Source organism: Loxodonta africana, chromosome 15 (assembly GCF_030014295.1).
Source record: "Loxodonta africana isolate mLoxAfr1 chromosome 15, mLoxAfr1.hap2, whole genome shotgun sequence".
In the NCBI taxonomy this organism is placed as follows: domain Eukaryota; kingdom Metazoa; phylum Chordata; class Mammalia; order Proboscidea; family Elephantidae; genus Loxodonta; species Loxodonta africana.
Genome location: NC_087356.1, coordinates 4,011,077 through 4,035,997, shown reverse-complemented (window position 1 = coordinate 4,035,997; position 24,921 = coordinate 4,011,077). Strand labels below are relative to the sequence as shown.

General features: G+C 43.9%; 1 protein-coding gene across 2 annotated transcripts in view; it reads left to right on the top strand.

Annotated features, from left to right (window-relative positions):
* The window catches only part of CRACDL (CRACD like), a 157,999-nt gene that overhangs the window by 91,395 nt on the left and 41,683 nt on the right, over nucleotides 1-24,921 (top strand). For both annotated transcript variants that reach the window (XM_064268446.1, XM_064268447.1), the window contains exons 2-5: nucleotides 5,180-5,259; nucleotides 9,385-9,562; nucleotides 15,249-15,384; nucleotides 15,704-15,868. In XM_064268446.1, coding sequence (XP_064124516.1) covers nucleotides 5,180-5,259; nucleotides 9,385-9,562; nucleotides 15,249-15,384; nucleotides 15,704-15,868 — 559 coding nt within the window. The remainder of the gene's footprint in view (nucleotides 1-5,179; nucleotides 5,260-9,384; nucleotides 9,563-15,248; nucleotides 15,385-15,703; nucleotides 15,869-24,921) is intronic.

The window sequence follows — 24,921 nt, the reverse complement described above, 5'->3', positions numbered from 1 at the left end:
GGTTAGAACTTTTTAAATGCCTTATTAAAATCTCTTTTCATTCTTCATGTGTATAAGCTTTGTAGATTTTTAAAAATGTAAACTGCAACTAATGCAACTGCCTTGTGTTGGGAAGGAGCCTGACGTTACAGCTCGGGTTTTCTTTGGAGAGGTGGGACGTCTACTGCAGGGAGTCTTCTTTGGACCCAGGGCTCCCCTGGAGTTCTGTAGGTGCCAAACACGCAGCGTTGAATGCTGTGTGCTTTGGAGGGGCAGGAGGCTCAGCACCCTCCTGAGTTAATTGGAACCCCTGAAGAGGTCCCTCAGGTCCACATTTAGTTTAAAGAATGTGTTTCCCTTGTCTTGGACTTAGAGCTGTCAGAGCAACGGCGTGGGAGGGTAGAGAGCAGGAGCTGCATGAGGGGCCTTTCAGGTGGCCCTACTTGAATTCTGAGTTCAAATAAAAAGCCGTCTCCTCACGTGAGAAGCAAGGGGAGTGTCAGGAGATCTGGGACATTGTCACATTGCCTTGCTCATTAGGGTTTTTGGTTTTTCTTTGAGTGTTACTGGGGGTGGAGGAACGTATGTTCAGCAGGGTGAGTTATTGGACCCAATGAAGAAGACATTCATGGTGACAGATATGGAATGTTCCTACCTTTAGAATTGGAAGGCTCTGGAGTGAGAGAATGAGGGGGACAATTCTCCATCTGTGATCTCTGCATTATCACAGAGCAGACACTCCTTGGTGTCCTGGGACAGGTTTTTACCCGTCGTCTCGCACCAGGTTGATTAGCCTCACTGTACATGGCTCTGTCAAGCTGAGGGTGGTTGGGAAGCTCAGGGACCAACAGACAGTCCAGGTGTCTTGTGCTCTGATACCATTTGCATACAGAGATAAAGTTGATGCTCACCTGATGTCAGTGTGCGTCAGCTGTGTGTTTCTCTGTGCGTTTGTGCATAGACATGGGACCGTAGTGAAGAACAAGCTGCTATTGACAGCAACCCTCGGCATAGGGCTTGTATGCACTGTGTTCTAGGTTGCGTTTAATCGAAGTGTTATTATTCATTCCCATTTTGCATATGAAGAAAGTGAGCCCCAGGGATGGTAAGTAGTAGAATGAGAATTCACCTCCAGAATTGCTAAACTTCCAAGTCTTTGCTCTTTTTCTTCTGTATCATACCACACACTCTTATTATATGAAGATATTTGAAACATAACACATGAACAGGTTTTAAAACCTCAGCGTGAGGTGAGCCTGATTTATTGTACCTTCATTTGTGGGCCAACTTTTGCCTCTGTGCGTGAGTTCTTTAAATAGCCTTGGCAGTCCGCTGGTGCTCTGCGCCTCTGTCTGCTGTCGTGGTGGGGTGAACAACAGGCCCCACCAGGCTGTACCTTACAGCAAGATTAGAACTGGGCCATTCTCTTGGTCCCCCCCAACCTGCTGCCTGTTCCCGAACTATCTTCCCTGTATGACTTTATCACAGCCACGTCATTCAACCCAGAGAAGGGAGTCTGAGCTTCTTGAGCTACTCCAGGCTCAGTGGGACGGAGTGTGAAGCTCTGATGCACACCTGCCAGCGGGGGCTTGCCTTCTGCTTGTGTGCACTCTCTCTCTCACACCTGCACATTCTCAGCACTTCCCAGCATGCAACATTGTGTTCGCAGGAGGTGACTGGACATTTGGAAGGTGACATCATGGTTTCTCTGGAGGTTTACAGTTAATAGGCACCTCACGGTAGCCTCAAAATCCCTTCTCTCAGACTGTAACCCCCTAGCAACATAATAACTTCCTCCACGGTGGTCTCCTAGGGCTCCTTCAGTGTGTAGACCCTGGGAAGGGGGTCTTTGGTGGGCAGAGCCATTTCAGTGGGACACTATCTTTTGATTTCCTAGCTTCCCTTGAGCCTCTTTGCTGGTAGCTCGGGACTCTCCTCTTTACTGGGTCAGCAGCTGCAAGAGGCAGAGACCACATCAATCTCATTCATCACTGCATCCCCAGCATCTCAGAAATGCCCACCTAAGCCTAGTGAATAGTTAGCATGAGTATATAGGTCGATGTCTCTGCTTTGTTACCTCGGGTAAGTTAATAAATTTATCTATGAAGACGGCACAGGGCCAGGCAATGTTTTGTTCTGTTATACGTAAGGTTACTATACATCAGAACCAACTCAATGTCAACTGTCATGGATTGAATTGTGTCTCCCCCAAAAATGTGTGTCAATTTGGCAAGGCCATGATTCCCAGTATTGTGTGGCTATCCACCATTTTGTGATCTAATGTAATTATCCTGTGTGTTGTAAATCCTAACCTCTATGATGTTAATGAGGCAAGATTAGAGGCAGATATGTTAATGAGACAGGACACAATCTCTAGGATTTGGTTGTATCTTGAGTCAATCTCTTTTGAGATTTAAAAGAGGGAAACGAGCAGAGAGGAGAAGGACCTCATTTTCATCAAGCAAAAAGAGCCAGGAGTACAGCACATCCTTTGGACCCAGGATACCTGTGCTGAGAACCTCCTAGTCCAGGGGAAGATTGATGACAAGGAGCTTCCCCCAGAGCCAACAGAGAGAGAAAGCCTTCCCCTAGAGCTGGCACTCTGATTTCAGCCTCCTAGCTTCCTTAACTGTGAGAGAATAAATTTCGGTTTGTTAAAGCCATCCACTTGTGATATTTCTGTTATATCGGCACTAGATAACTAAGACAGCCACTAACAACAACAACAATATTCAGTGTTCTCATCTCCAAAATGGGAATGCTAAGAGTTCTTGGGGATTAGATGAGATAATTCAGATCATATGTACTGTGTGCTTGACAAGTAATTGCAATTGTGGTTAGCTCCACACTGAGGCAGCAGAAAGCTTTTGAACGTCTACTTTCTGGCTCACTGGCAACCTTAGGAGATGATACCCAAGGTAATAATTGGTGACGGCAGGAACCCTCACCATTTTCACTCTCCCTTTTGCTCCTTATGTTTTCCTGCCTTCTTTTTCCACAGCATCTCCCATTAAATGCCCTGGTAGCTGCCCTCCCCTGACCCACTCATAATACTGTTTGGCATAATACGTTGAACATCAGTCCACTGAGGGGTCAGGAGATTGCTGAGTAACACTAATGTATATTGGGGGACGGTGGACTTGAGGGGTCAGGAGATTGCTGACTAACACTAAGGCATATTGGGGGACGGTGGACTTGAGGGGTCAGGAGATTGCTGACTAACACTAAGGTATATTGGGGGACGGTGGACTTGAGGGGTCAGGAGATTGCTGACTAACACTAAGGTATATTGGGGGACGGTGGACTTGAGGGGTCAGGAGATTGCTGACTAACACTAAGGTATATTGGGGGATGGTGGACTTGAGGGGTCAGGAGATTGCTGACTAACACTAAGGCATATTGGGGGACGGTGGACTTGAGGGGTCAGGAGATTGCTGACTAACACTAAGGTATATTGGGGGACGGTGGACTTGAGGGGTCAGGAGATTGCTGACTAACACTAAGGTATATTGGGGGACGGTGGACTTGAGGGGTCAGGAGATTGCTGACTAACACTAAGGCATATTGGGGGACGGTGGACTTGACGTTTTGGAACACTCGGGCATTTGGGTTGTGTCACCACCTCTGTGTATTTTGTTTCCCTGCTTAGAAGTGTTATAAATCACCGTCCTCTTTGACAGTGTCTTCTGTTACCTGGACGGTTACCACGGATGATGAATGAAGGGATATCCTCTCCCCAGCCTAAAACTGTGGCCGAGAATTTGAAAAAATACTGCTTGAAGTCCAACCTTCATTTTGTATGTTTTCCCCATGAACATGGGGAAAATTACTTGGTGAAGTTCCAACGTGGAGTTTTTGGCAGAGAGGACACAAAACCAGCCATTTTGACAAAGCCAAACCATATGAAAATTGAGAACGGAAGCTGGTGAAGCTTTTGTCGGCTTTTAAGGAATTGGCTGGTAGGGAGGATGAACTTATTGAAATTAATATCAGACCCGACTCTGGTATAGACCTGTTAGTCCATTTCTCTACTAAATGTTTTCTTTGTATTTCTCCCATCATTTCCCATTATGTGCTGTGTACAAGTGGTAAGTGTTAATTAATTAAATGGTGGAAACTCCCCTCTTTCAGTGTCAGATTCATAGGAATTTCCAGTAGGAAATAGCTTTCTAAATAAACGGTGTGTGAGCGCTTGTGGGGCAGAGGGCGCTGTTTCAAACGTCAGCTCTTGAAAACAGAGACAACAGTAATCATTCATTGGATTCCATGAAGAGTCACAGATTTTTTTTATTTAGGAAGAAACTGAACCCATGTGGATTAACGATAATAACCCAAAACCAAACCAAACTGTTGCCCTTGAGTCGATTCCGACTCATAGCAACCCTATAGGACAGAGTAGAACTGCCCCATAGGGTTACCAAGGAGCGGCTGGTATATTTGAACTGCAGACCTAGCAGCTACGCTCTTAACCACTGCACCACCAGGGGTGTTCTGGATAATTTGTTTTGAAGTAATATGGTGGTCGTGGAGAGAGAAGATAAAGATGAAGCAAGAGCGGCCGTAAGTTTATATCTCCACTTTTATATCTGTTTGAAAAATTTTCATAATAAAAAATTTGAAAAAGAAACTTAATACACATAAATGATGGTGCAGCTAACATTAACATATCACGCGTCCATTAAAACAGCGTTTGTGAAAATTTGAATAAGATGGTGTATTACAAGTGAGACAATCGGGAAGCCAAGCTCTGTAACATAGTGTGTGTACATGTACATACAAATATCTGCATCAAAAAAATATTTTAAGAAAATAGACTAAAATGTTAACTGTGGTTGACCTTGATTGGTGGGTGGCTTTCAGTCTCTGTATTTTCTAAACTTTCTGTAATGAACAAGAGAAAAACATAATTTTCTTATAACTTGAGAAACTTTTTTTTTAAAGGAGTAACCTAATCTGCATTGTGTAAATTAGTGAAGCATTTGTCCCAGTCACCTGTTTTTCATTTAAATTGCACCTATCAGCCATCAGATAAACATTTACGTGACTACCAGTCTTTCGGCCACGGGCATGTTTTTGGCCCATATGGTCCTGGACTCTGTCTTTGCTGGGGAGTGAGCAGATGAGGTCACCACAACCATCTCACTAATTTTTAACTTTTTCTACACATGTTCCTTTAACATGAATTTTCATCTTATTTTAGTGAGCTGGACATGATTTCCACAAGGGTGATGGACGTTAAGCTTCGGGAAGCTGCAGAGGGCATTGGGGAGGACAGCAGAGGTAAGACCCTGGCTGCCACTGCTCTGGGAAAGCCCCATGTGGTTGTGGGGCAGGAAGAGAGGCTGACAGAGCCAGGACTTTGGGGGCTGTCTTTGTGGAGAATGACAGTTCAGTTCACAGAGCACTCAGCTACTCTCCCCACCCCCATCGTCACTTGGAAGCAGGTCCCGAGTATTCATTGCCATCTAGAGGCAGCGCTCCTTTTACTTAAGTCAAATAAGAGGACCTTTGAAGTGATTTCCCTCATTCCTAAAGGTAAACATGTTATCAGCATTTGATTGACTTGATAATGAAGAAAAAAGACCAAATGAAATCATTTATCATCCTAGAATATTGCTGGACAAAGTACAGGATGGCCTCATCATCCAGAAGAAATCATTACATCAAGAGACAGCCTTTGATCCCTCTCTTTTATGCCTTTTATTCTCTCAGGGGACTTTTAGTATATCCTCTGCTAAAGCCCATGGATTACCATCTCGTAACTAACATGTCCCAAGGGTTATCCAGTTACGTAATTGGTTTGCTGTTATCCATATATTGCTATTTATGTCTTGATAGAGTTGTAAAATGCAATGATCACCCCACAGTGTTCTTTTTCTCCAGATTAGCCTCTTATACTCTCCTTACTTTGGTAACAAAGTTCTCCATTTCTCTCTTGTTTGAAGTCAAAACATCAATAGTGATTTTCTTTGATATAGTTCAAAAGGACAGCCTCCAAAAATATTACATCCTAGCTGCTAGCCACTAGCACCAGATACAAATTTCATTAAAGATTGTATTTCATATAGATAGATTTTTCTTATTATTCCATATTAGGACCACTTTTCCTCCATAACATTTCAGTAGATTTTTTTAAGGTTAAAAAGAAACAAACTTGTTGAAATCGAGTTGATGCTGGCTCATAGTGACTCTATAGGACAGAGTAGAACTGCCCCATAGGGTATCTAAGGAGCGCCTGGTGCATTCGAACTGCTGACCTCTTGGTTATCAGCCAAACTCTTAACCACTACACCACCAGGGTTTCCAAATGTAATGTAAGGTTTTATAAATTAATCCTAAGAAAATAAGGAGTTTTAAAATTTCTTGTATTAAGGAACACTGAATTATTTATGTTGAATAAAAAGTACACTTCGAGGAAATATTTTATTAGCCTAAAACAACCCCAGTCAATGCTAGTTTTGGATACTGTAAATCACAGGGTCACCTTATAGAGGTCACCTTGCAGAATCAGTTGTTTTTTTTTTTAAAAGAGAAACTAAGTAATTGTTTTCAAATAATAGTGAGCTAGGTTTTTCAGATCAACCTCCTTCTATTGAAAAATAAAAATTCTGGATAAGAATTAAAAAAAAAAAAACTTCTTAAAAGAATAAGAATACTTACAAGATAGTAGGAAATAACCAGTCCAGAACTGAAAGTTAAATGAGCACAGACACCACTTGGCCCTGTGGCCATTTGCCAGTCGTGGTAAATTTGAATTTTATTTTCATGTTGTCATGGGATGGGAGGTGAGGGAGAGGGTCAGACATCAAAGCGCAGGGGCCGCACAAGATGAAGCACCTAATTGAAGACACTCACTACAGTAACCTGGGAGCCAAAGGAGCTACGCAGTCTGAGTAAGTGTGAACCGCAGATAAGCCGACCCTTGTGAGGATTTGTAGCTTGAATTCGTGTCTCCTGGATAATTGAGAGACCCTCACCCTTGAACTTGGTTAACAATACTTCTAGACTGGATGTGACCCCAGGTCTCTGACAGAAGTGAACAGTCTTTAAAGGAATGTGTCTTCTATGAAATTATTACAGGAAATATTATGTAATATTTTAAGCACTACAAGTCAATAATAACCAGTCATGTAAGGAAACAAGGCACCATGAGTGAGAACCAGCAGAAACAGGCACCTGAAGGCATCAGATGTCAGAATTATCAAATATATGCTATAAAACAACTATGTAACAACTATTTGAAGGTAATAAAATTTTTTTTAAATATCTGGAAGGAAGAGGAAACTACAAAAAGTGGCATAGTCCCCAGCCAATGCAATAAGGCAAGAAAAATAAAAAAAGATGCACACATTGAAAAGAAGAAATAAGCTGTCTCTCTTTGCAGATGACATAATCATACAAAATATACAAAATGAGAGCACCTAGACTGTTAAGGGAGTTTAGCAAGGTCACAAGATACAAGGTCAGTACACAAAAATCAATTGTATTTCTGTTTACTAGCAATTAACAATCAAAAATTGAAATACTTAGAGATATCGTTTACAACTAAAAAAAAACAAAACCAAGCCCATTGCCTTTGAGTCCATTCTGACTCATCTTGCCCCTACAAGACAGAGTAGAACTGCCCCATAGGGCTTCCAAGGAATGGCTGGTAGATTTGAACTGCTGACCTTTTTGGTTAGCAGCCTGAGCTCTTAACCACTGTGCCACCAGGGCTCTATCATATACAATAATACCAAAAAATTAAATACTTAAGTATAAATCTAACAAAATATATGCAGGATCTTTATGCTGAAAAATAAAACTAATTTTTGAAAGAAATCAGTGAAGATGTAAATATGGAGAGATATACCATATTTATTGATTGGAATTCTCAGTGCTGCTAAGATGTTAGTTCTTCCCAGACAGATCTATAGATTCAATTTAATCCCAATCAAAATCCCTTCAGGATTTTTTGCAGATATTAACAAGCTGATTGTAAAATTTATATGAGAAACAAAAGAAGTAAAATAGTTTAAACAGTTTTAAAGAAGATCAAAGTTGAAGGACTCACACTACCTGATTTCCAGACTTGCTGTAAAGCTACAGTAATCAAGACAGTATAGCATTGGTGATAGAAAAGAATAAAACCTGTTGCCATCGAGTTGATTCCAACTCATAGCAACCCTATAGGACAGAGTAGAACTGCCCCATAGGGTTTCCAAGGAGCACCTGGTGGATTTGAATTGCTGACCTTTTGGTTAGCAGCTGTAGTACTTAACCACTATACCACCAGGGTTTCCAGAGAAGAGTAGGGAGTCCAAAAATAGACCCATACGAATATGGTCATTGATTTTTTACAAAGATGCAAAGGCAATTCAGTGGAGAAAGATAGTTGTTTTAACAAGTGGTATTAGAACAGTGGGATGTATGTGGGGAAAAATGAACTTTATACCTCAAAGATTACATAAAAATTAAAGAGACCAAAATTTTAAACTATAAAACCTTAAAAGAAAACACCGGAGAAAATATTCATGACCTTGGGTTAGGCAAGCATTCTTAGATATTATACCAGGGGTTCAATCCAAAAAAGAAAAAATTGATGAATTGGACTTCATCAAAACTTAAAACTGCTCTGTGGAAGACACTATTAAGAAAATGAAAAGACAAGCCACAGACTGGGAGAAAATATTTATAAATCACATTTGAAAAGGACTTTTATCTAGAATATGTTCATAACTCTCAACATTCAGCAGTAAGAAAACAACTCGATTTAAAAGTGATCAGAGAGTTTAAAAGATGCTTCACCTAAAAGATATACGGATGGCAAATAAACACATGAAAAAATGTGCTACATGCTTAGCCGCTAGGTAATGCAAATTAAGAGGCTCTAGGGTTTCCTTTTTGTTTTTGCTTTTTTGGCGGAGCAATGGGTAAAGGCCTGGCTGCTAACCAAAAGGTCAGTGGTTTGAACCCACCAGCCACTGGCAGTCTGCTTCCGTAAAGATTACAGCCTTGGAAAGCAAGCCTATGGGGTAGTTCTTTCCTGTCCTGTAGGGTTGACTATGAGTCGGAATCAACTTGACAGCGACGAATTTGGTTTGGTTTATGTATATTTCAGAAAAGAAAACTTGATTTCAGGTGACAGGGATGTTGCCTGTGTTTTTATCCTGTGATCACATGCTAAAGCTTACTTTATTTTTTATTAAATATCCAAACTAAACAGAAATCAAGATTGGGTTTCAGGTGTGTAAAAATGGTGCACTGGGTACCTTGGTACATAAAAAAGACTTTTCAGGAGGGCGTAATCGATGCACAGATAAAATCTTGCTTTCTGTCCCTCCTGTGTACTTCTTACATATGTTTGGTGAGTTCTCACACGCGCACAGACACGTGCTTTTGCTTATCTGTTTGTTTTTTTCCTAGTTTGTCTAGGAAAGAAGAAATCCAAATTCAAAACTTTTAAGAAGTTCTTTGGGAAGAAGAAGAGGAAAGAATCGCCCTCGTCCACAGGAAGTAGCACCTGGAAACAAAGTCGGGAGAAGAGTGAGACCATTGCCCTTGAGTCGGGGCCGGTGGGCTATGACTCAGAGGATGACCTTGAGTAAGTTGCCCTGTGTGTCCATGAGACGTAAGCAAGGGGGCGTCTGGGCACAGGCAGACCCACACTTTCCATTTCACTCAATTGGTAGCTTGCCTGGCTTTCTGATCCTACTTATCTTCTAGGTAATTTCATTGGAAGTTCTTTCATAGAAATTGTGTTTTTTCACACATAGGGTCTTTTCACACATAGGGTTAGAGAAAGTTGGAGAAGGCATTATTGGTCACCTGCTGTGTGCTGTATCTATTAAAAGTCACACTAACTGTGGAAGAGAAGGTATTTATTATATGTCACCTTATTAACGAGCACACCAAGCCTTAGAGAAATTTTGGAACTTATCCAATGCCCTACAGCTGTAGGATAAACCAGGATATGGGCCCCTAATTTAATTTGGCTTAAAACTCTTTTGAGGACCTGGATACTGAACTAGAAAATTGCATATCTCTAAAGTTAAACTCTGAGTAAAAATTTAATAAGAAAAATTTTCCCATTAGAGAGACCAAAAACAAGAAAAGAGTTTCTTGCCATTTAGTTTTAGAAAAATCATCTAAAATGTCATTAGGAAGAAGAGACTCAGTAGGTATGAAAATTTGGGGACGTCTCATGAACAAATGCTTATTTTTTAACTTGCATTTCATCAAAATAGTTATAGTACATATCCTCCAGTTATCTCAGACATTGTTTCTGTGACTAAAAGGAAACGAATGGAACAGGTCTGTTGTTATGCCAACTTTTGTGTTTTCTTTTCGACACCATTGACCTCGTAATCTGGAGGATAAAACTCTTCAGAAGGCTTCACAGCCCTAAGGGTTGGGGACAGACCGAGATGGAGACAAGGGCCTGAGTCTCTGGCTGGTCTGTCCTCTCTCCCTCCCTCCTCACGTGTTCGTTTTTAACTTTGTTTTTTAATTGTGATGAAAATATACATAATAAAACATGCACCAAGTCAACAATTTGTGCATATGTTCTCCAGTGACATAGATTACATTCTTCTTGTTGTGTAACCATTATCACTATCCTTTTCCAAATTATTCCACCACCATCAATATAAACAAGGAGCCCTGATGGCGCAGTGGTTAAGCGCTCAGCTGCAAACCAAAACGTTAGTGGTTAGAACCCACCAGCCACTCTGTGGGAGAAAGGTGTAGCAGCCTGCTTCCATAAAGATTACAGCTTTGGAAACCCTGTGGGGCAGTTCTCCTCTGTCCTGTAGGGTCGCTATGAGTTGGAATTGACTCGACGGGTTTGGGTTTTTTGTTTGTTTGTTTTATTAAATGCAGTGCTCCCTATGTGGTAACACCCTTGCCTGTTTTTAGAGGCGTAGAAATTACACTGACCACTTGGTGGCGCCAAACGACTAAAAAGGAAAGGTTAGGCTTTTGTTTTGCTGATAATAGCGGAAACCCTGGTGGCGTAGTGATTAAGTGCTATGGCTGCTAACCATAGGGTCGGCAGTTCAGATCTATCAGGTGCTCCTTGGAAACTCTATGGGGCAGTTCTGCTTTGTCCTATAGGGTCGCTATGAGTCGGAATTGACTCGACAGCGCTGGGTTGGTAATAGTAGCAAGCGGAGTGGGCCCACACTGTGCTTTGTGAAGCCCGGAGGGTGTGAACTGTACATACATAGCTTGGAACCCTTGGAGAGGAAGATGTTACCTTGATAATGTTGGGTGCTGTTGAGTCGATTCCGACACATAGCGACCCCATGTGACAGAGAACTGGCCCTTAGGGTTTCCCAGGCTGTAACCTTTACAGGAGCAGAGCTCCAGGTCTTTCTTCCACAGAGTGGCTGGGTGGGTTCAAATGGCAAACCTTTCAGTTAGCAGCTGAGAGGTTCACTGTTGTGCCACCAGGGCTCCTCACCTTGATACCAAAAACCAGAAAACCCATCGCCGACTAGTCGATTCCAACTCATAGCGACTATACTGCTTATTTTTAGGTGTTCTCACTTGAGCAGCCCCAGGGACGCTCTACCACCCACCCCACCCACACCCCCTCTCTTGACTAGAACACACAGTTCTGGTGTTGGGGAGACAGGCCTGGGAACAGGAGAGGGTCCTGACTCTCAGATCTCGGCTGGAGGGTGAGCTGGAGTGAAATGACCTGTCCGCTTGTCTCTCCCCCCATCACCTGAGCCCATTGAAAGGGGCAGACAGGCCTCTTTTCATCTTTATATCCCCTGAACCTCGCAGGGCCTGGAGCTCAACTAAGGTGAAAGTTTGCTGAGATAGATGCTGGGAACGGAAGCTGGGCGGGGGGTGGGGGTGGGGTATGATGAGGCTCAGAAGGTGCAAATCATGTTTTTAGAGAGCAGCATGGAGGAGGAGGCAAGGTCTCAAAGGCCCTCCTGAACCTCTGCAAGAGCCTGCAGGCCTTCTAGATTCTGCGGCAAGTTCAGCCCATAGCTGAGCTCATCTGCCTCAGCCTTCTCATCCATTACCGAGGGCCAGGGTGGAAGTCGTTCCATTTACAAGGCACATGACGATGGCAAGCCACGTGGAGCCCTGTGGGTTTAAAAAGTTGATGCCCTTTATTGTGGATCTATGTGTGTGTGGCAATTTCCTCTTACCGCTCCACCTCTTGTTTCGTGTCATTGATCTGATGGAGAGGCAGGGTCATTTGCCCTGGGTTTGGCTGGAAGCTTTCTCTTGGTGTGATTAAACTTGTTCCTATAGCCTCTGAATTTCTTGTAAATTAGCCGATGGATCTAGAGACTTGATTAGATTAAGGTTCAGTTTTGGGGGAGGAGGCGAGAAAAATTCATAAGATGGTGCTGGATACTTCCTGTCACATCCATCAAGAGTGGTTGACCCACTTCCAGTGACAGGACCCATCGGGGGATGTCGGGCTGCTCTCAACAACCTTCAGCGAATGGCTTTAGCGTCCTCTGACGGCTGTTGCCTAGATCTGTTCTTTCACTGCAAAATGGTGGTTTTCTCATTCTGTCCTTCATTATGCATTTGCTAGCTGGAATTTTTCTGTGAAGAACCTTTTCTCAGCAACAGTTTGGCTGCGCTGAAATACAGTTTGTACAGGAAAGTCTTGGTCTTCCTTCTGTCAGTTCACCTTCAAAATGATGACCTGGTACCCCAGCAGCTTCCATTAGTGACCAATGAGGTTTCTTTGCTTTGCATTTAATTTTTTTCCCAAATATCATAGTGAATACATAGATTTTCTTTTATTTGACTTGCTTTAGCCCATGGCAGTCTTCATTCATTTTTTATGCTGAAATTATCTTATTTTAGGCAATTGGTAGTCACTTCAGGTTATCTTCTGGGATCTTTTGACGTGATCCCATTTATCTTTGAAAGCTTCCCTGCTCTCTTACGCAATGAGAAATCCCAGGTTTATTTTGCACATTTCCTGCCCAGACCTGGCATCAGCCATTTTTTTGAGGGACCCTGGTTCCTTTTATTGTGAGATGGTTTTTAGAGACTCTATCCTGGCTGCTGGGGCGATGACCGCTATTTGCTTGTCGTCACTTCTGGACCGTTTCCGTGGATATTGCTAGGAAATCGGTTTTATTTTTAAAGAGAAAAGTAGATGATTAACTCACTGATACTTCCAGTTTGTGGCGAAATTTTTACTAAATTGTTTAATTCTTTATTTCGATCTTCTTTTATGCGAGAAGCCTTGGCTTCTAATGTTAGTAACAAGATAATTTATTTTCTTTACCCTACAGTATACTTTTTTTGTTTTTTCCTATACTTACAAAAATTTCAGAACAACATCAGTATTGCTATGACTAAAGTGGTTGAGGACAACTTGGTATCATGGTAATTTTTTGTTCTCAGAATTTATCCCATGCTAGATGCAGAGTCAAAATACCATGTTTTAAAATCACTTGAAATAAGTCTTTTCTCTGTGTGATTATGCCCACAGCCTGACATATAATTAGGTTTATTTCTAGTTTTTTTTATGCTTTTAGGGGGGGTTTTGGCTTCCGGGTTTTTTTTTTTTCCTGCTAGCTTTAGAAATTGTTTTATTTCCCCCTTTTTGATCTAATTTTGTCTTTTAATTATGTAAAAACATTTTTATAGTTTCAAAGACAAATTGTACCCTTTGCAGACTGTCCCCCCTTTTGTTCTTTCCTCCCCCCGAAAGGAAACCATTTTTGTTGGTTTTTTTCAGTTTATCCTTCTATCATTTGAGTTTTTTAAATCTAAGCAAACACACACATCTATTTATATAAGTCCATACCTGTGTTCACACTCCCCTTTCTCACACAGAGCTAGCAGAGTGTAAACACTGTCTTGTTTTGTTGTGTTTTTACCTTGTTGAACCTGGTCGTGCCCGTGTGTCAGTGTGTAGCCGTGGCGGTCTTCCTCACCCACCAGGTCAGCTGCAGAGACCGCCATTGTATGGGTGTCCCGTAGTTTATTCAGTCAGACCCCTACTGGTGGACATTTGGGTTGTTCCCAGTCTTCTGCTTGTATAAATATTGCTGTTGTGAATGGCCCTGTGTGTATGGCATTCATGCTGTCTCAACGACCGGTTATGCCCAGGCTGGAGGTGTTGGGGCAGAGTTCATATTCCCAAAGGGTGTGGACGTGGTCTGTCCACTGTGGGAGGGAGATCCAGGTGTGTGTATATCTTTATGTTAAGATCATGGCGGGAAGCGCCTGGGTCCTTTACTGCGCTTGATCCCTTCCCGGAAGTGTGAGGATCCACCCTTCAGGGATCCGTAGGTTTCCCAAGTGCAGACTTACTATTGTGGGCCAGAAAGAAGCTGAATGAAAAGAAAGCCCCATTAACCAAAGCAATTCGATCTGCAGTGGGCAGGGCCACGACTAAGAGCCTGTCTGCCCCCAGGGGACAGGATGCCTGGGAGGGTAGGCTCAGCGCAAGATGCCCAGTTGTGCAGAGATGGGCTTTCATTCCTTCACCATCGGCTCCATCATCTCCTTCCACCTATTGTTCAGCCACCATCCCTGCTGGGAAAACCTGACAGCTCCTTCCCACATCCTCTTATGACAGGTTGTGAATTCTCTGTGAGTCAGTTCCAAATCAGAGCCTTGAACTCAGTGCTGTAGAGGGGGCTGGGATGGTGATAAAAGAAGGGTCCCTGTCTAGCTCCAGGACCTTGGCCCAGAGGTCAGGTGGCACAGTTCATGTAAGGTCACCACTGAATAATAAGAAGAGGGCATGGCTTTGCAGACGTGAAATCCTCATTTCAAACACAGCCTGGCTGTGTGTTTTGGAGGGCCTTGTGGGGATCCGTCCATCAGGCAGGCCCTCAGCCTTCTGTGCAGACATGGCCTCCAGCCTACAGAGGGTCTGTTTGTTTGCCCACAAGAAATGACTTCACTTTTTCCAGGCATTCATGACAGACTTGCACAGAACCCAGGTGGCCAGGCTGAGGCTGCCTGCCAGCCCTTCCTGTCTGCATCCTGCTGTCTTGGCGCCCACGCCTCGTCATACCTTGGTTTGTCCGTTAGTGAAAAGAATCCACCCAACTTGCAGATCTGTCAGGAAAATGCCTGTCTCTACAGGGCTCCTAAGAGTTGGTTGTTGTATTTGACAGTGTGCAGATAAATGGAAGTCAGGGGCAATTAAAAAATAAATGCAGCAAAGGCTTGTTGTAAGGACGTGCCATTAACTCACATGCCCTTTTGCGTTCATCCTGGGCACCCCAGGGGTCAGTAGAGCTGCAGATGGGCAGAGTCTCACAATGCCTCTTTTCTCCTAGGGAGTCGAGGGGCACGCTGGGCAGCCGGGCCCTCTCACACGACAGTATTTTCTTCCCTGAGTCAGGACAGGACCCTGCTCGGCCTGTGCGGGTGTTTTCCCAAGAAAATGTGTGTGATCGGATCAAAGCTCTTCAGGTAACGCTTTTTACATGGCAGGGTCACTTGGTAATTATGGCAAAGATGTTTTTAAATTGTTTCTGCTCGTTTTATTTGATCTATCGCATGCACGTCACACAGCAGAAGATACACCAAGTTAGTTACAGCTGGGTCTTGATTCATGCTAGTTAGAGCCATTCATTTTCAAGATGGCTTCAGGAGAGCTGGCGGCTCTTTCAGTTCAGTCCTCTGCACCAGGCACGGATGCCAAAAATATTTCCTGAATGAGTACATAGGAGGGTTTGTTGAGAAACATCGCTGATGAAGTAAAGAGCAAACGTTCTTTCTTCCAATCTAGTTAAAAATACAATGTAATGTGAAGATGGGGCCGCCACCTCCCCTTGGGGGACTTCCTGTCAAGCGTGGAGATGATGCCGGCATGAGCTCTGAGGACGATGGGCTGCCCAGGAGCCCCCCAGAGATGTCCCTGCTGCACGATGTTGGCCCTGGCACAACCATAAAGGCAAGTGCACCTCCGTGTGTCTCCATCCTTGCCTGCTGTGGAGGGCGTCTGAGGAACAGTGGTTGTCCCTGTGTGCCTTCTGAAGATCTCTGTGGTAGTTGTGGCCATCTCAGTACGGGCCAGCAGATGTTCCCGGCCAAGTCACTGGAACCCGCAGTTGGTCTTTGGGCTGTATATTTGTTGTCATTCTTGGAGCAGAAATTCAGGTCTTGTTAAGAGATGTGGTTTTGATAACATTTGTCCTGATAGTTATCAGTCTGATACAATCAACCCTATACCTCGTAATTCCTGTCTAAGCAGATGACCAGACCAGTCACCCCATTTAAAAGAAGCGAAACACCTTTGTGTCTGTTTTCTGTTATCATAGCATTTGTCCAGAGGGAGAAGGGAGTAGTAAGTGTATATAGGACTTAATCTTGATTCCCATTTCTCTGAGCCTATGACTGTGAGAACCCATTGGGTTGGGGCAGAAATGCGAGGTGTGGTGCTGGTAAACACAGCAGCAGACAAAGTTTGACAAGCAGGGCAAATGTTTATGACCTCAACAGCAGGCAGAACTGGCCTTGAGTACCACCTTCCCCCATTGAATCAGCAAGGGGGAGGCTGAGGAGCCAGAGCTCATTCTCACACACAATGTAGCTCATGATGCCGCCATTTTAAACCTACACAATGTAGTTGTACATAAAACACCAAAACCAGCTGCCGTCAAGTTGATTCCAACTCATAGCAACCCTGTAGGACAGAGTAGAGCTGCCCCATTGGGTTTCCAAGAGGTGGCTGGTGGATTCGAACTGCTGACCTTTTGGTTAACAGCCTGAGCTCTTAACCACTGCGCCACCAAGTCTCCTAAGTGGTAATGTATGTTATTATTTCTCCCTTGTAGACAAGCCTGTAGGGCGGATAGAAGTTGAAGTTATCCATGTTACACTTGAAAAAGAGTGAAAGGCCAGAGGCCTGTTTTTATAACCTCGGGCCTGCCTGTGTGCATCCCGAGAGCCTGGCCACTTTTGCCCTGCGCAAGGGACTGTCCCTAATGGAGTTGTGGGGCCTTCATTAGTGATCACTGGTGTCTTAGCTTCCTAGGGCTCCCAAACAGGACACCACTTTGTGGGTGGCTTAAAGAACAGAAATTTAGTTTCTCACGGTTTTGGAGTTGAGGAGTTTAAGTTCAGGGAATCAGCCGAGTCGATTCCTTCTGAGGGCCCTGAGAGAGGAACGGCCCTGTGCCTCTTTCCCAGCTTCTCTTAGCTGCCGGCAATCCTTGGCGTTCTTTGCTTCTGGATTGATCCTGTCCCGGTGTCTTCGCTGTGTGTGTGACCCTGTTTCTCTGTGTGTCCTCTCTGTCCAGTCATATAGGAGTAGGATCCATACTGCTCCAGTATGACATCGTGAACAGGTAACACCTACAAAGGAAACCCCTGTTTCCCCACATACAGGGGTTAGGACTTCAGCACAGCTTTTTTGAGGGGAAACAGTACAATCGACAACAACTGTCTTGCACCTGAGCTGATTTGAATTACATTCAGAAGCTACTTAAATTTGGACGTTCGGAAGACCCCTTGCCCCCACAATGGCAGGGGAAGGAACACTCACGCAATTTGTGTGCATTTGTGGGTTTTCAGAGCACCGCTGATGTCAAAGCACGCGGAAGGGTGTGGTCTGGTTGAGTTTAAACAAGCTCCCGCTTCAGGGGATTCACACAGGGCTGGTGAGAGAGCAGTTCTGCTGGTTCTGCTGCAGAGGAGGCCTGTCCCTGGGGCCCCAGGAGTGTGGGCCTTTGGGTGTGCTCACTGTCCTCAGGGAGGAAGGAGAGAGGACAAGGGTGGTAGTCTTAGTTATCTAGGGCAGCTGTAACAAAGACCACAGTGGATGGCTTTAACAAAGAGAAATTTATTCCCTCGCAGTCTAGTAGGTTATAAGTCCTAGACGTCAGCTCCAGGGGAAGGCTTTCTCTCTGTTGGCTCTGGAGGAAGGTCTTATCATCAATCTTCCCCTGGTCGAAGAGCTTCTCAGGTGCGGGGAACCCAGATCCAAAGGACGGGCTCTGCTCCTGGTGCTTCTTTCCTGGTGGTATGAGTTCCCCAACTCTCTGCTTGCTTCCCTTTCCTTTTATCTCTTGAGAGATAAAAGGTGGTGCAGGCCACACTCCAGGGAACTCCCTTTTGGACCAGGGAGGTGACCTGAATAATCCTTTTAACCACAAGCAGAGATTATGATTTATAACACATAGGAAGATCACAAAATGGAGGACAGTTACACATGGCCTAACCAAGTTGACACATATTTTTTGGGGGACACAGTTCAATCCATTACAGGGGGTTTAACTCCCTCCCTGGAGTACGAGCCGATCATGTGCCCTTTAGAACCTGAAGCCCTTAAATTCTGGAGGGGAAAGTGGTTAGGCTTGTGACTTCCCTCACGTTCCCTTGTGAACATGAAGGACACAGTTTTTGTCCCCACCCTCTGTGTGTGCAGCTTCAGTGCTGCAACCTTGGGACCAGATGAGAATGTGTACATTTTGAGCCATGCGGTGGGCCGATGGATGGCTGTCCGGAGCCACCTCATTGCCCCTTGTTGACTGATGGCCCTCATTCCATCCCACATGAGCATCTTAGTTCTCTGAGTTTAGCTGGGACAGGCGGTGAAGAAGGGCAACAGGTAATTCCTAAACCCATTCATTAAGGGGTGAGCCCACCTCCAAACCTGCAAAACAACGAGATGCACAGAGTCCAACATTAGCTGAGCAGGAGCCCCTCACATGAGGCCAGTGCGACCATGTCTTTCTCAACATCCCTCTGGTGGTAGATACATTATGAAAAATGTTCTGAGATTTTATCAGTTGTTGGGTTAATATGCACAACACACAAGGTTCAAAAAAAAAAAAAAACTGATGCCGTTGAATCAATTCCAACTCCGAGCAACCCTGTAGGAGAGAGTAGAACTGCCCCATGGCATTTCTAAGGTGCAGGTGGTAGATTTGAACTGCCAACCTTTTGGTTAGCAGCTAACCTCTTAACCACTACACCACCAGGGCTCCGCAAGCTTCATTAAAAAAAAAAAAAAATTGCCATCAAGTGGATTCCGACTCATAATGACAAAATATGGGCCTTTAAGACTTAAAAAAAAAGGCCATCTTTATCATGATTTCAAAGACACAATAACCACATTACTACCCCAAAAGCTTTTTGTGCACAATTAGCTGATTGTGAGGGAGAAACAATGCACCCTTTAAAATGTGCTTATATAACCTGTAGTATTTGAGATAATGGCGCCTTTAATCCCCAAAGGATGGGATTGTGGGCTATTATTTTTTTCCTATTTTGACACCTTACACAGACCCACATGTTTGGCAGAGAAACATTTTGAAGATTCTTGTCAAGAAAAGTCTTCAGTAGCAAGTATTTGATGATGCTGCCTGATGAAATAGGTTTTCAGGACACATGACATTGTTACTTTTTCATCTGTTTTTTAAATTTCAATACCATGGGAGGTAGCAACAACAGATGAAATTTTATCCAGTGATTTTTAAGGTAAATTTATGTGTCACACTGGTCACGTTTTCGGTTTCCTGCCATTAAGCAGGAAATGCTGGTTGGAGGGTGCTGAACTGGTAAGTCTTCTGCTCCAGGCGATGAGGGAAGGTGATGTAGTGGAAAGAACATGGACTTTGGCAGCAAATGGACACAGCCTGCCTCTCTAGTAAAGAGCGAGGCCTTGAGCAAATTCTACCACCTCTTAGAATCTGTGTCCTCAGAGGACTTTGGAGAGGATTAAATGAGGTCAGGTGGATTGGTGTCTCCCTTTCCCCTGAAAGGAACGGACAGCACGAGCCCAGGTCCAGCATACTTCTCTTCACCAGTCGCACCATCACTGCCTCATGTCTGCTGATAATTTCCTCATCTGCTTCTTACTGGGTGGGCTCTTCTGTTTTGAGGAGAAACATTATAAGGCCGTTGTCACCCAGAGTCACTACAGAAAAAGTCTCTGAAACCCAAGTTGTTTCCTCATGGCCCTTTGAGCCAAGTTCCCCCTACAAAGGGCCACATGATAAACTTTTAAATCTTCTGCTTCTAGAATCTTCTAGAAGTATCTAGATTTCAAGACAAACTGGGTGACTAGGAGTAAGCAGTGCAAATATCAGTGTTCTAGGTGCTGCTGGCCCAATGATGGAAATACCAGCAGCTTCTCTACTCTTTCATTCTTCTCGCATTTCTCCCACAGCCCCGGCCTCCACGTAGTTACTTCACTGATCATGGACAGAACTCATGATTCTCCTCAGTCATGAAGGTGTTGGTCTTTCCAACTCACAGCGACCCTGTAGAACAACACAGAACTGCTCCATAGGGATTCCAAGGCTCTAATCTTTACAGAAGCAGAGTGCCATATCTTTCTCCCACAGAGCAGCTGGTGGGTTTGAACTGCTGACCTTTCAGTTAGCAGCCAAGTGCTTAACCACTGCACCACCAGGGCTCCTTTTGGTCTTTCCAGGCCCCAGGAACTCTCAGAATGACAGTAGAGATGGAGAAGTTAGAGTCTGTGATGAGAGAAGTTCTATTTCCTAGATCATCTATAGCAGGCACTTTGCACAAGTGACAGATGGTTGCCATGAGTCTCAGGAAGTTGAGCTTGCCAAGGTCACTGAGATTGTGGCCAGAGTGGGCCTGAGCCCAGGACTATACGCTCATTCCACTGCAGCCTTCGTGCCCTCACTGCTCTCAAAGAGAGGCAGTGCAAAGGCAGGGCAGAGGAGGAATGGAGGCGGTTCTCCTTTGGGACCTTCGGGGCGTGGAGCTTATACAGAGGAGTGGCTAAAGTACCAGGGCTGTCACAGGCAGCACACTCTTCCTCATTCATGGGGTCACTGCATTTGCAAAGCAGCTGATCTCGTCTGTTGTGTTGAGTCCCAGACCCACCCATTGCCGTTGAGTCCATTCCAACTGATAGTGACCCAATAGGACTGAGTAGAACTGCCCCATAGGATTTCCAAGGAGTGGCTGGTGGAGTCCAACTGCCGACCTTTTGGTGAGCAGCCAAGCGCTTAACTACTGCGCCACCAGAGTGAAAGAAAAGTCCTGCAAAGACATTTATGAGCATGAAGTCAAGGAGTTTAGCTGGGACAGGCAGTGAGAAGAACAGGTAACCTCTAACCCTGTTTATTAAGGAGAGCCTGACTCCAAAACAAGTGTTTATACTTTGTTCCAAGGGAAAGAATTAAAGATTCTATGTGATTTTGGAAGGGACATATCCTGTTTGTGACCCTTAAGGAGAATTATCTGAGAAAGGTATCCCTTGCCAATCTAAGGTTACTTCCTGAGTCCTTAGCTACAACTAAACCCGTTGCCATCTGGTCGATCCCGACTCATAGCGACCCTACAGGACTGAACAGAACTGCCCCATAGGGTTTCCGAGGCGGTAATCTTTACGGAAGCAGACTGCCACATCTTCCTCCCATGGAGCGGCTGGTGGGTTCGAACTTTTCAGTTGGCAGTTGAGACCTTTAACCACTGTGCCACCAGGTCTCCTTTTAGCTACAGCCCTGAAGGCCAAAGCCACAGGAAGAGACACAGTCATGGCCACTAGTCCTGTGGTTTATTTTAAAAGTAATTTTTTAGGCTTTATCCCTGTAAGTACCTGAGTAGCTAAACCAGAGGACCAAAATAAAATAGATGATGTTTACTTATGACTGTTTCTCACTCATTTTAGTCATTGTCTCCAGTCAGTTCACAGGGATACCTGTTGTACTCCATGGGGGCCTTGATGTTAACATGGGGCCCTGGCATAGTGGTGTTTAAGAGCTCAGCTGCTAACCAAAATGTCGGCAGTTTGAATCTACCAGCCGCTCCTTGGAAACCCTATGGGGCAGTTCTACTCTGTCCCATGGGGTCGCTATGAATCAAAATCGACTTGACGGCAATGGTGTTTTGTTTTTTTTTTTAACATTAACATGGAAAATAAGTTCCTCTCTGAGCTAATTCCCTTACAGGGACCAGTCCCTATGCCAGAACCTGTCCTTAATAGTGGCATCTTTCTGACTTTCTCTCTCTTTTAGCAAAGATTATTGAGCATCTGTTCAATATGGGGCTCCAAGCCAGAAAACATAAACCAGTTGCCATCAAGTCGATTCCAACTCATAGTGATCCCATCTGTGTCAGAGTAGAAGTGCACTTCATAGGGTTTTTAGTGACTGTGACCTTTTGGAAGCAGATCTCCAGGCCTTTCTAATGTGGTGCCACTGAGTGGGTTGAAACCGCCAACCTTTTGTTAATAGATGAGCACAAGCCATCTGCACCGCCCAGGGACTGTCACTGAGCTGTAAACTAGGGACATATTTGTAACTTAACAGATGGTAACGTAAAGCCAGATTTCCCCAAGAGGACTTATGAAGAAGCGGAAACCTTCCAGAATGAACAAAGGAAGCCACAGTGATGGAATGCTGGGTGGTGAGCTAGGCAGTTCCTGTGCCCCAGCCCCTAAAATCACATCTCTGGGCCACCCAGAGACAGGACCAAGCTTGACTCTGCCCTTGGAGAAGTCGGACTGGTCTCTTTCATCAGAGAAAGCAGCCCATATCTAAAAAGGCCTTGTGCCAGCTGATACCAGGAGGGTGAAGGCAAAGTCATCCTGCTAAGGCTGCCAACAACAGGTCCTCTGCTTGTTATGGGAAATATGTGACCGGTTTTCAGGGGTTGGGCACGAAGGGTTGATTTTATGTGTCGACTTGGCTGGGTTTTGGTGCTCAGTGGTTTGGTCAAACGCTAGTCTAGCTATTGTTGTGAAGATACTTCGTGGGTGTGATTAATATCACAGTCAGTTGAAGTTGTTAAGAAGAGGAGATTATGCTTGACAGTGTGGGTGGGCCTTATCCGATCAGTGGAAGGCCTTAAGAGCAGAAATACTTGAGGTTTATGAAGAAGAAGGAATTCTGCCTTGAGACTGTAACGTAGAAATCCTGCCCGAGTGTCTAGCCTGCTACCTACAGTACAAAGTTTGGACTTGCTAGCCCACCCAATTGCATGAGCCAATTCCTTAAAATAAATCTCTCTACTGATTCAATGGCAACTAACAACAACATATATATAGACATACATATATACACACATATGTATGTATGTGTATAAATATACATATATACATTCATGTGTTTTGTTGTCATTGTTGCTAGGTGCCGACTCATAGCAACCCCATGTAAGAAATGAAACAGTGTCCAGTCCCGCACCATCCTTACAGTCGTTGCCATGTTTGAGCCTACTGTTGCAGCTACTATGTCAGTCCATCTCGTTAAGGGTCTTCCTCTTTTTAGCTGGCCCTCTATTTTACCAAGCATGATGTCCTTCTCCGGGGACTGATCCCTCGTGATAACATATCAAAAATGAATAAGGCCAAATCTCAGCATCCTCACTTCGAAGGAGCATTCTGGCTGTACTTCTTCCAAGACAGATTTGTTCATTTTTCTGGCAGTCCCTGGTATATTCAGTATTCTTCACTAACACTATAATTCAAAGGCACCAACTCTTCTTCGCTCTTCCTTAGTCATTGTCCAGCTTTTGCATGCATATAAGGTGATTGAAAATACCATGGCTTGAATCAGGTGCACCTTAGTCTTCAAGGTGACATCTTTGCTTTTCAACACTTTAAAGAGATATTTTGCCACACATTTCCCTAATGCAATAGCATCATTTGATTTCTTGACTGCTGCTTCCGTGGGTATTGATTATGGATCCAAGTAAATTGAAATTCTTGACAATTTCAATCTTTTCACCATTTATCATAATGTTGCTTATAAGTCCAGTTGTGGGAGTTTTTGCCTCCTTTATGTTGAAGAGTAATCCATACTGAAGGCTGTGGTCTGATCTTCATCAGCAAGTGCTTCAAGTCCTCCTCACTTTCAACAAGCAAGCTTGTGTTATATGCGTATTACAGGTTGTTTATGAGCCTTCCTCCAATTCTGATGCCACGTTCTTCATATAGTCCAGCTTCTCAGATTGTTTGCCAGCATACAGATTGAATAAGTATGGTGAAAGTTTACAACCCTGACACACACTTTCCTAATTTTAAACCATGCAATACCCACTTGTTCTGTTTGAAAGACTGCCCCTGGTCTATGTACAGGTTCTGTGTGAACACAATTAAATGTTCCGGAATTCCCATTCTTTGCAGTGTTATCCATAATTTGTTATGATCCACACAGTCAAATGCCTTTGCATAGTCAATAAAACACAAGTAAACATCTTCCTGGCATTCTCTACTTTCAAGCCAGGATCCATCTGACATCAGCAATGATATCCCTTGTACCACACTCTCTTCTAAATCTAGCCTGAATTTCTCGCAGTTCCCTGCCAGTGTGCTGCTTTAACTGTTATTTAATTGTCTTCAGTAAAATTTTACTTGTGTGTGATATTAATGATTTTTTAAATAATATCTGGGTTCTCTTGAATCACCTTTCTGTGGAATGGGCACAAGTACGGAGCCCTTACAGTTGGTTGGCCAGGTAGCTCTCTTCCAAGTTTTTTGGCATAGACGAGTGAGCACTTCCAGCATTGCATCTGTTTGTTGAAACATCTGGATTGGTATTCTGTCAGTTCCTGGAGCTGTGTTTTTTCCAATGCCTTCAAGTGCAGCTCGGGCTTCATCCTTCAATACCTCCTGAAATGGTTGAACTTCGGCCAGTTCTTTTTGGTAGAGTGACTGTGTGTATTCATTCCATCTTCTTACAATGCTTCCTGTATTGTTCAGTGTTTTCCACAGAATCCTTCAGTGTTGCAGCTCAAGGCTTGAATTTTTTCTTCAGTTCTTTCAGCTTGAAAAATGCCAAGTATGTTCTTCCCTTTTGGTTTTCTAGCTCCAGGTCTTTGCACATTTTATTATAATACTTTGTCGTCTTGAGCCACCCTTTAAATCTTCTGTTCAACTCTTTTACTTCATCATTTATTCCATTTGCTTTAGCTGCTCTACATTCAAGAGCAAGTTTCGTAGTCTCTTCTAACATCCATTTTGGTCTTTTTTTTTCTTTCTTGTCTTGTTAATGACCTTTTTCTTTCTTCATGTATGATGTC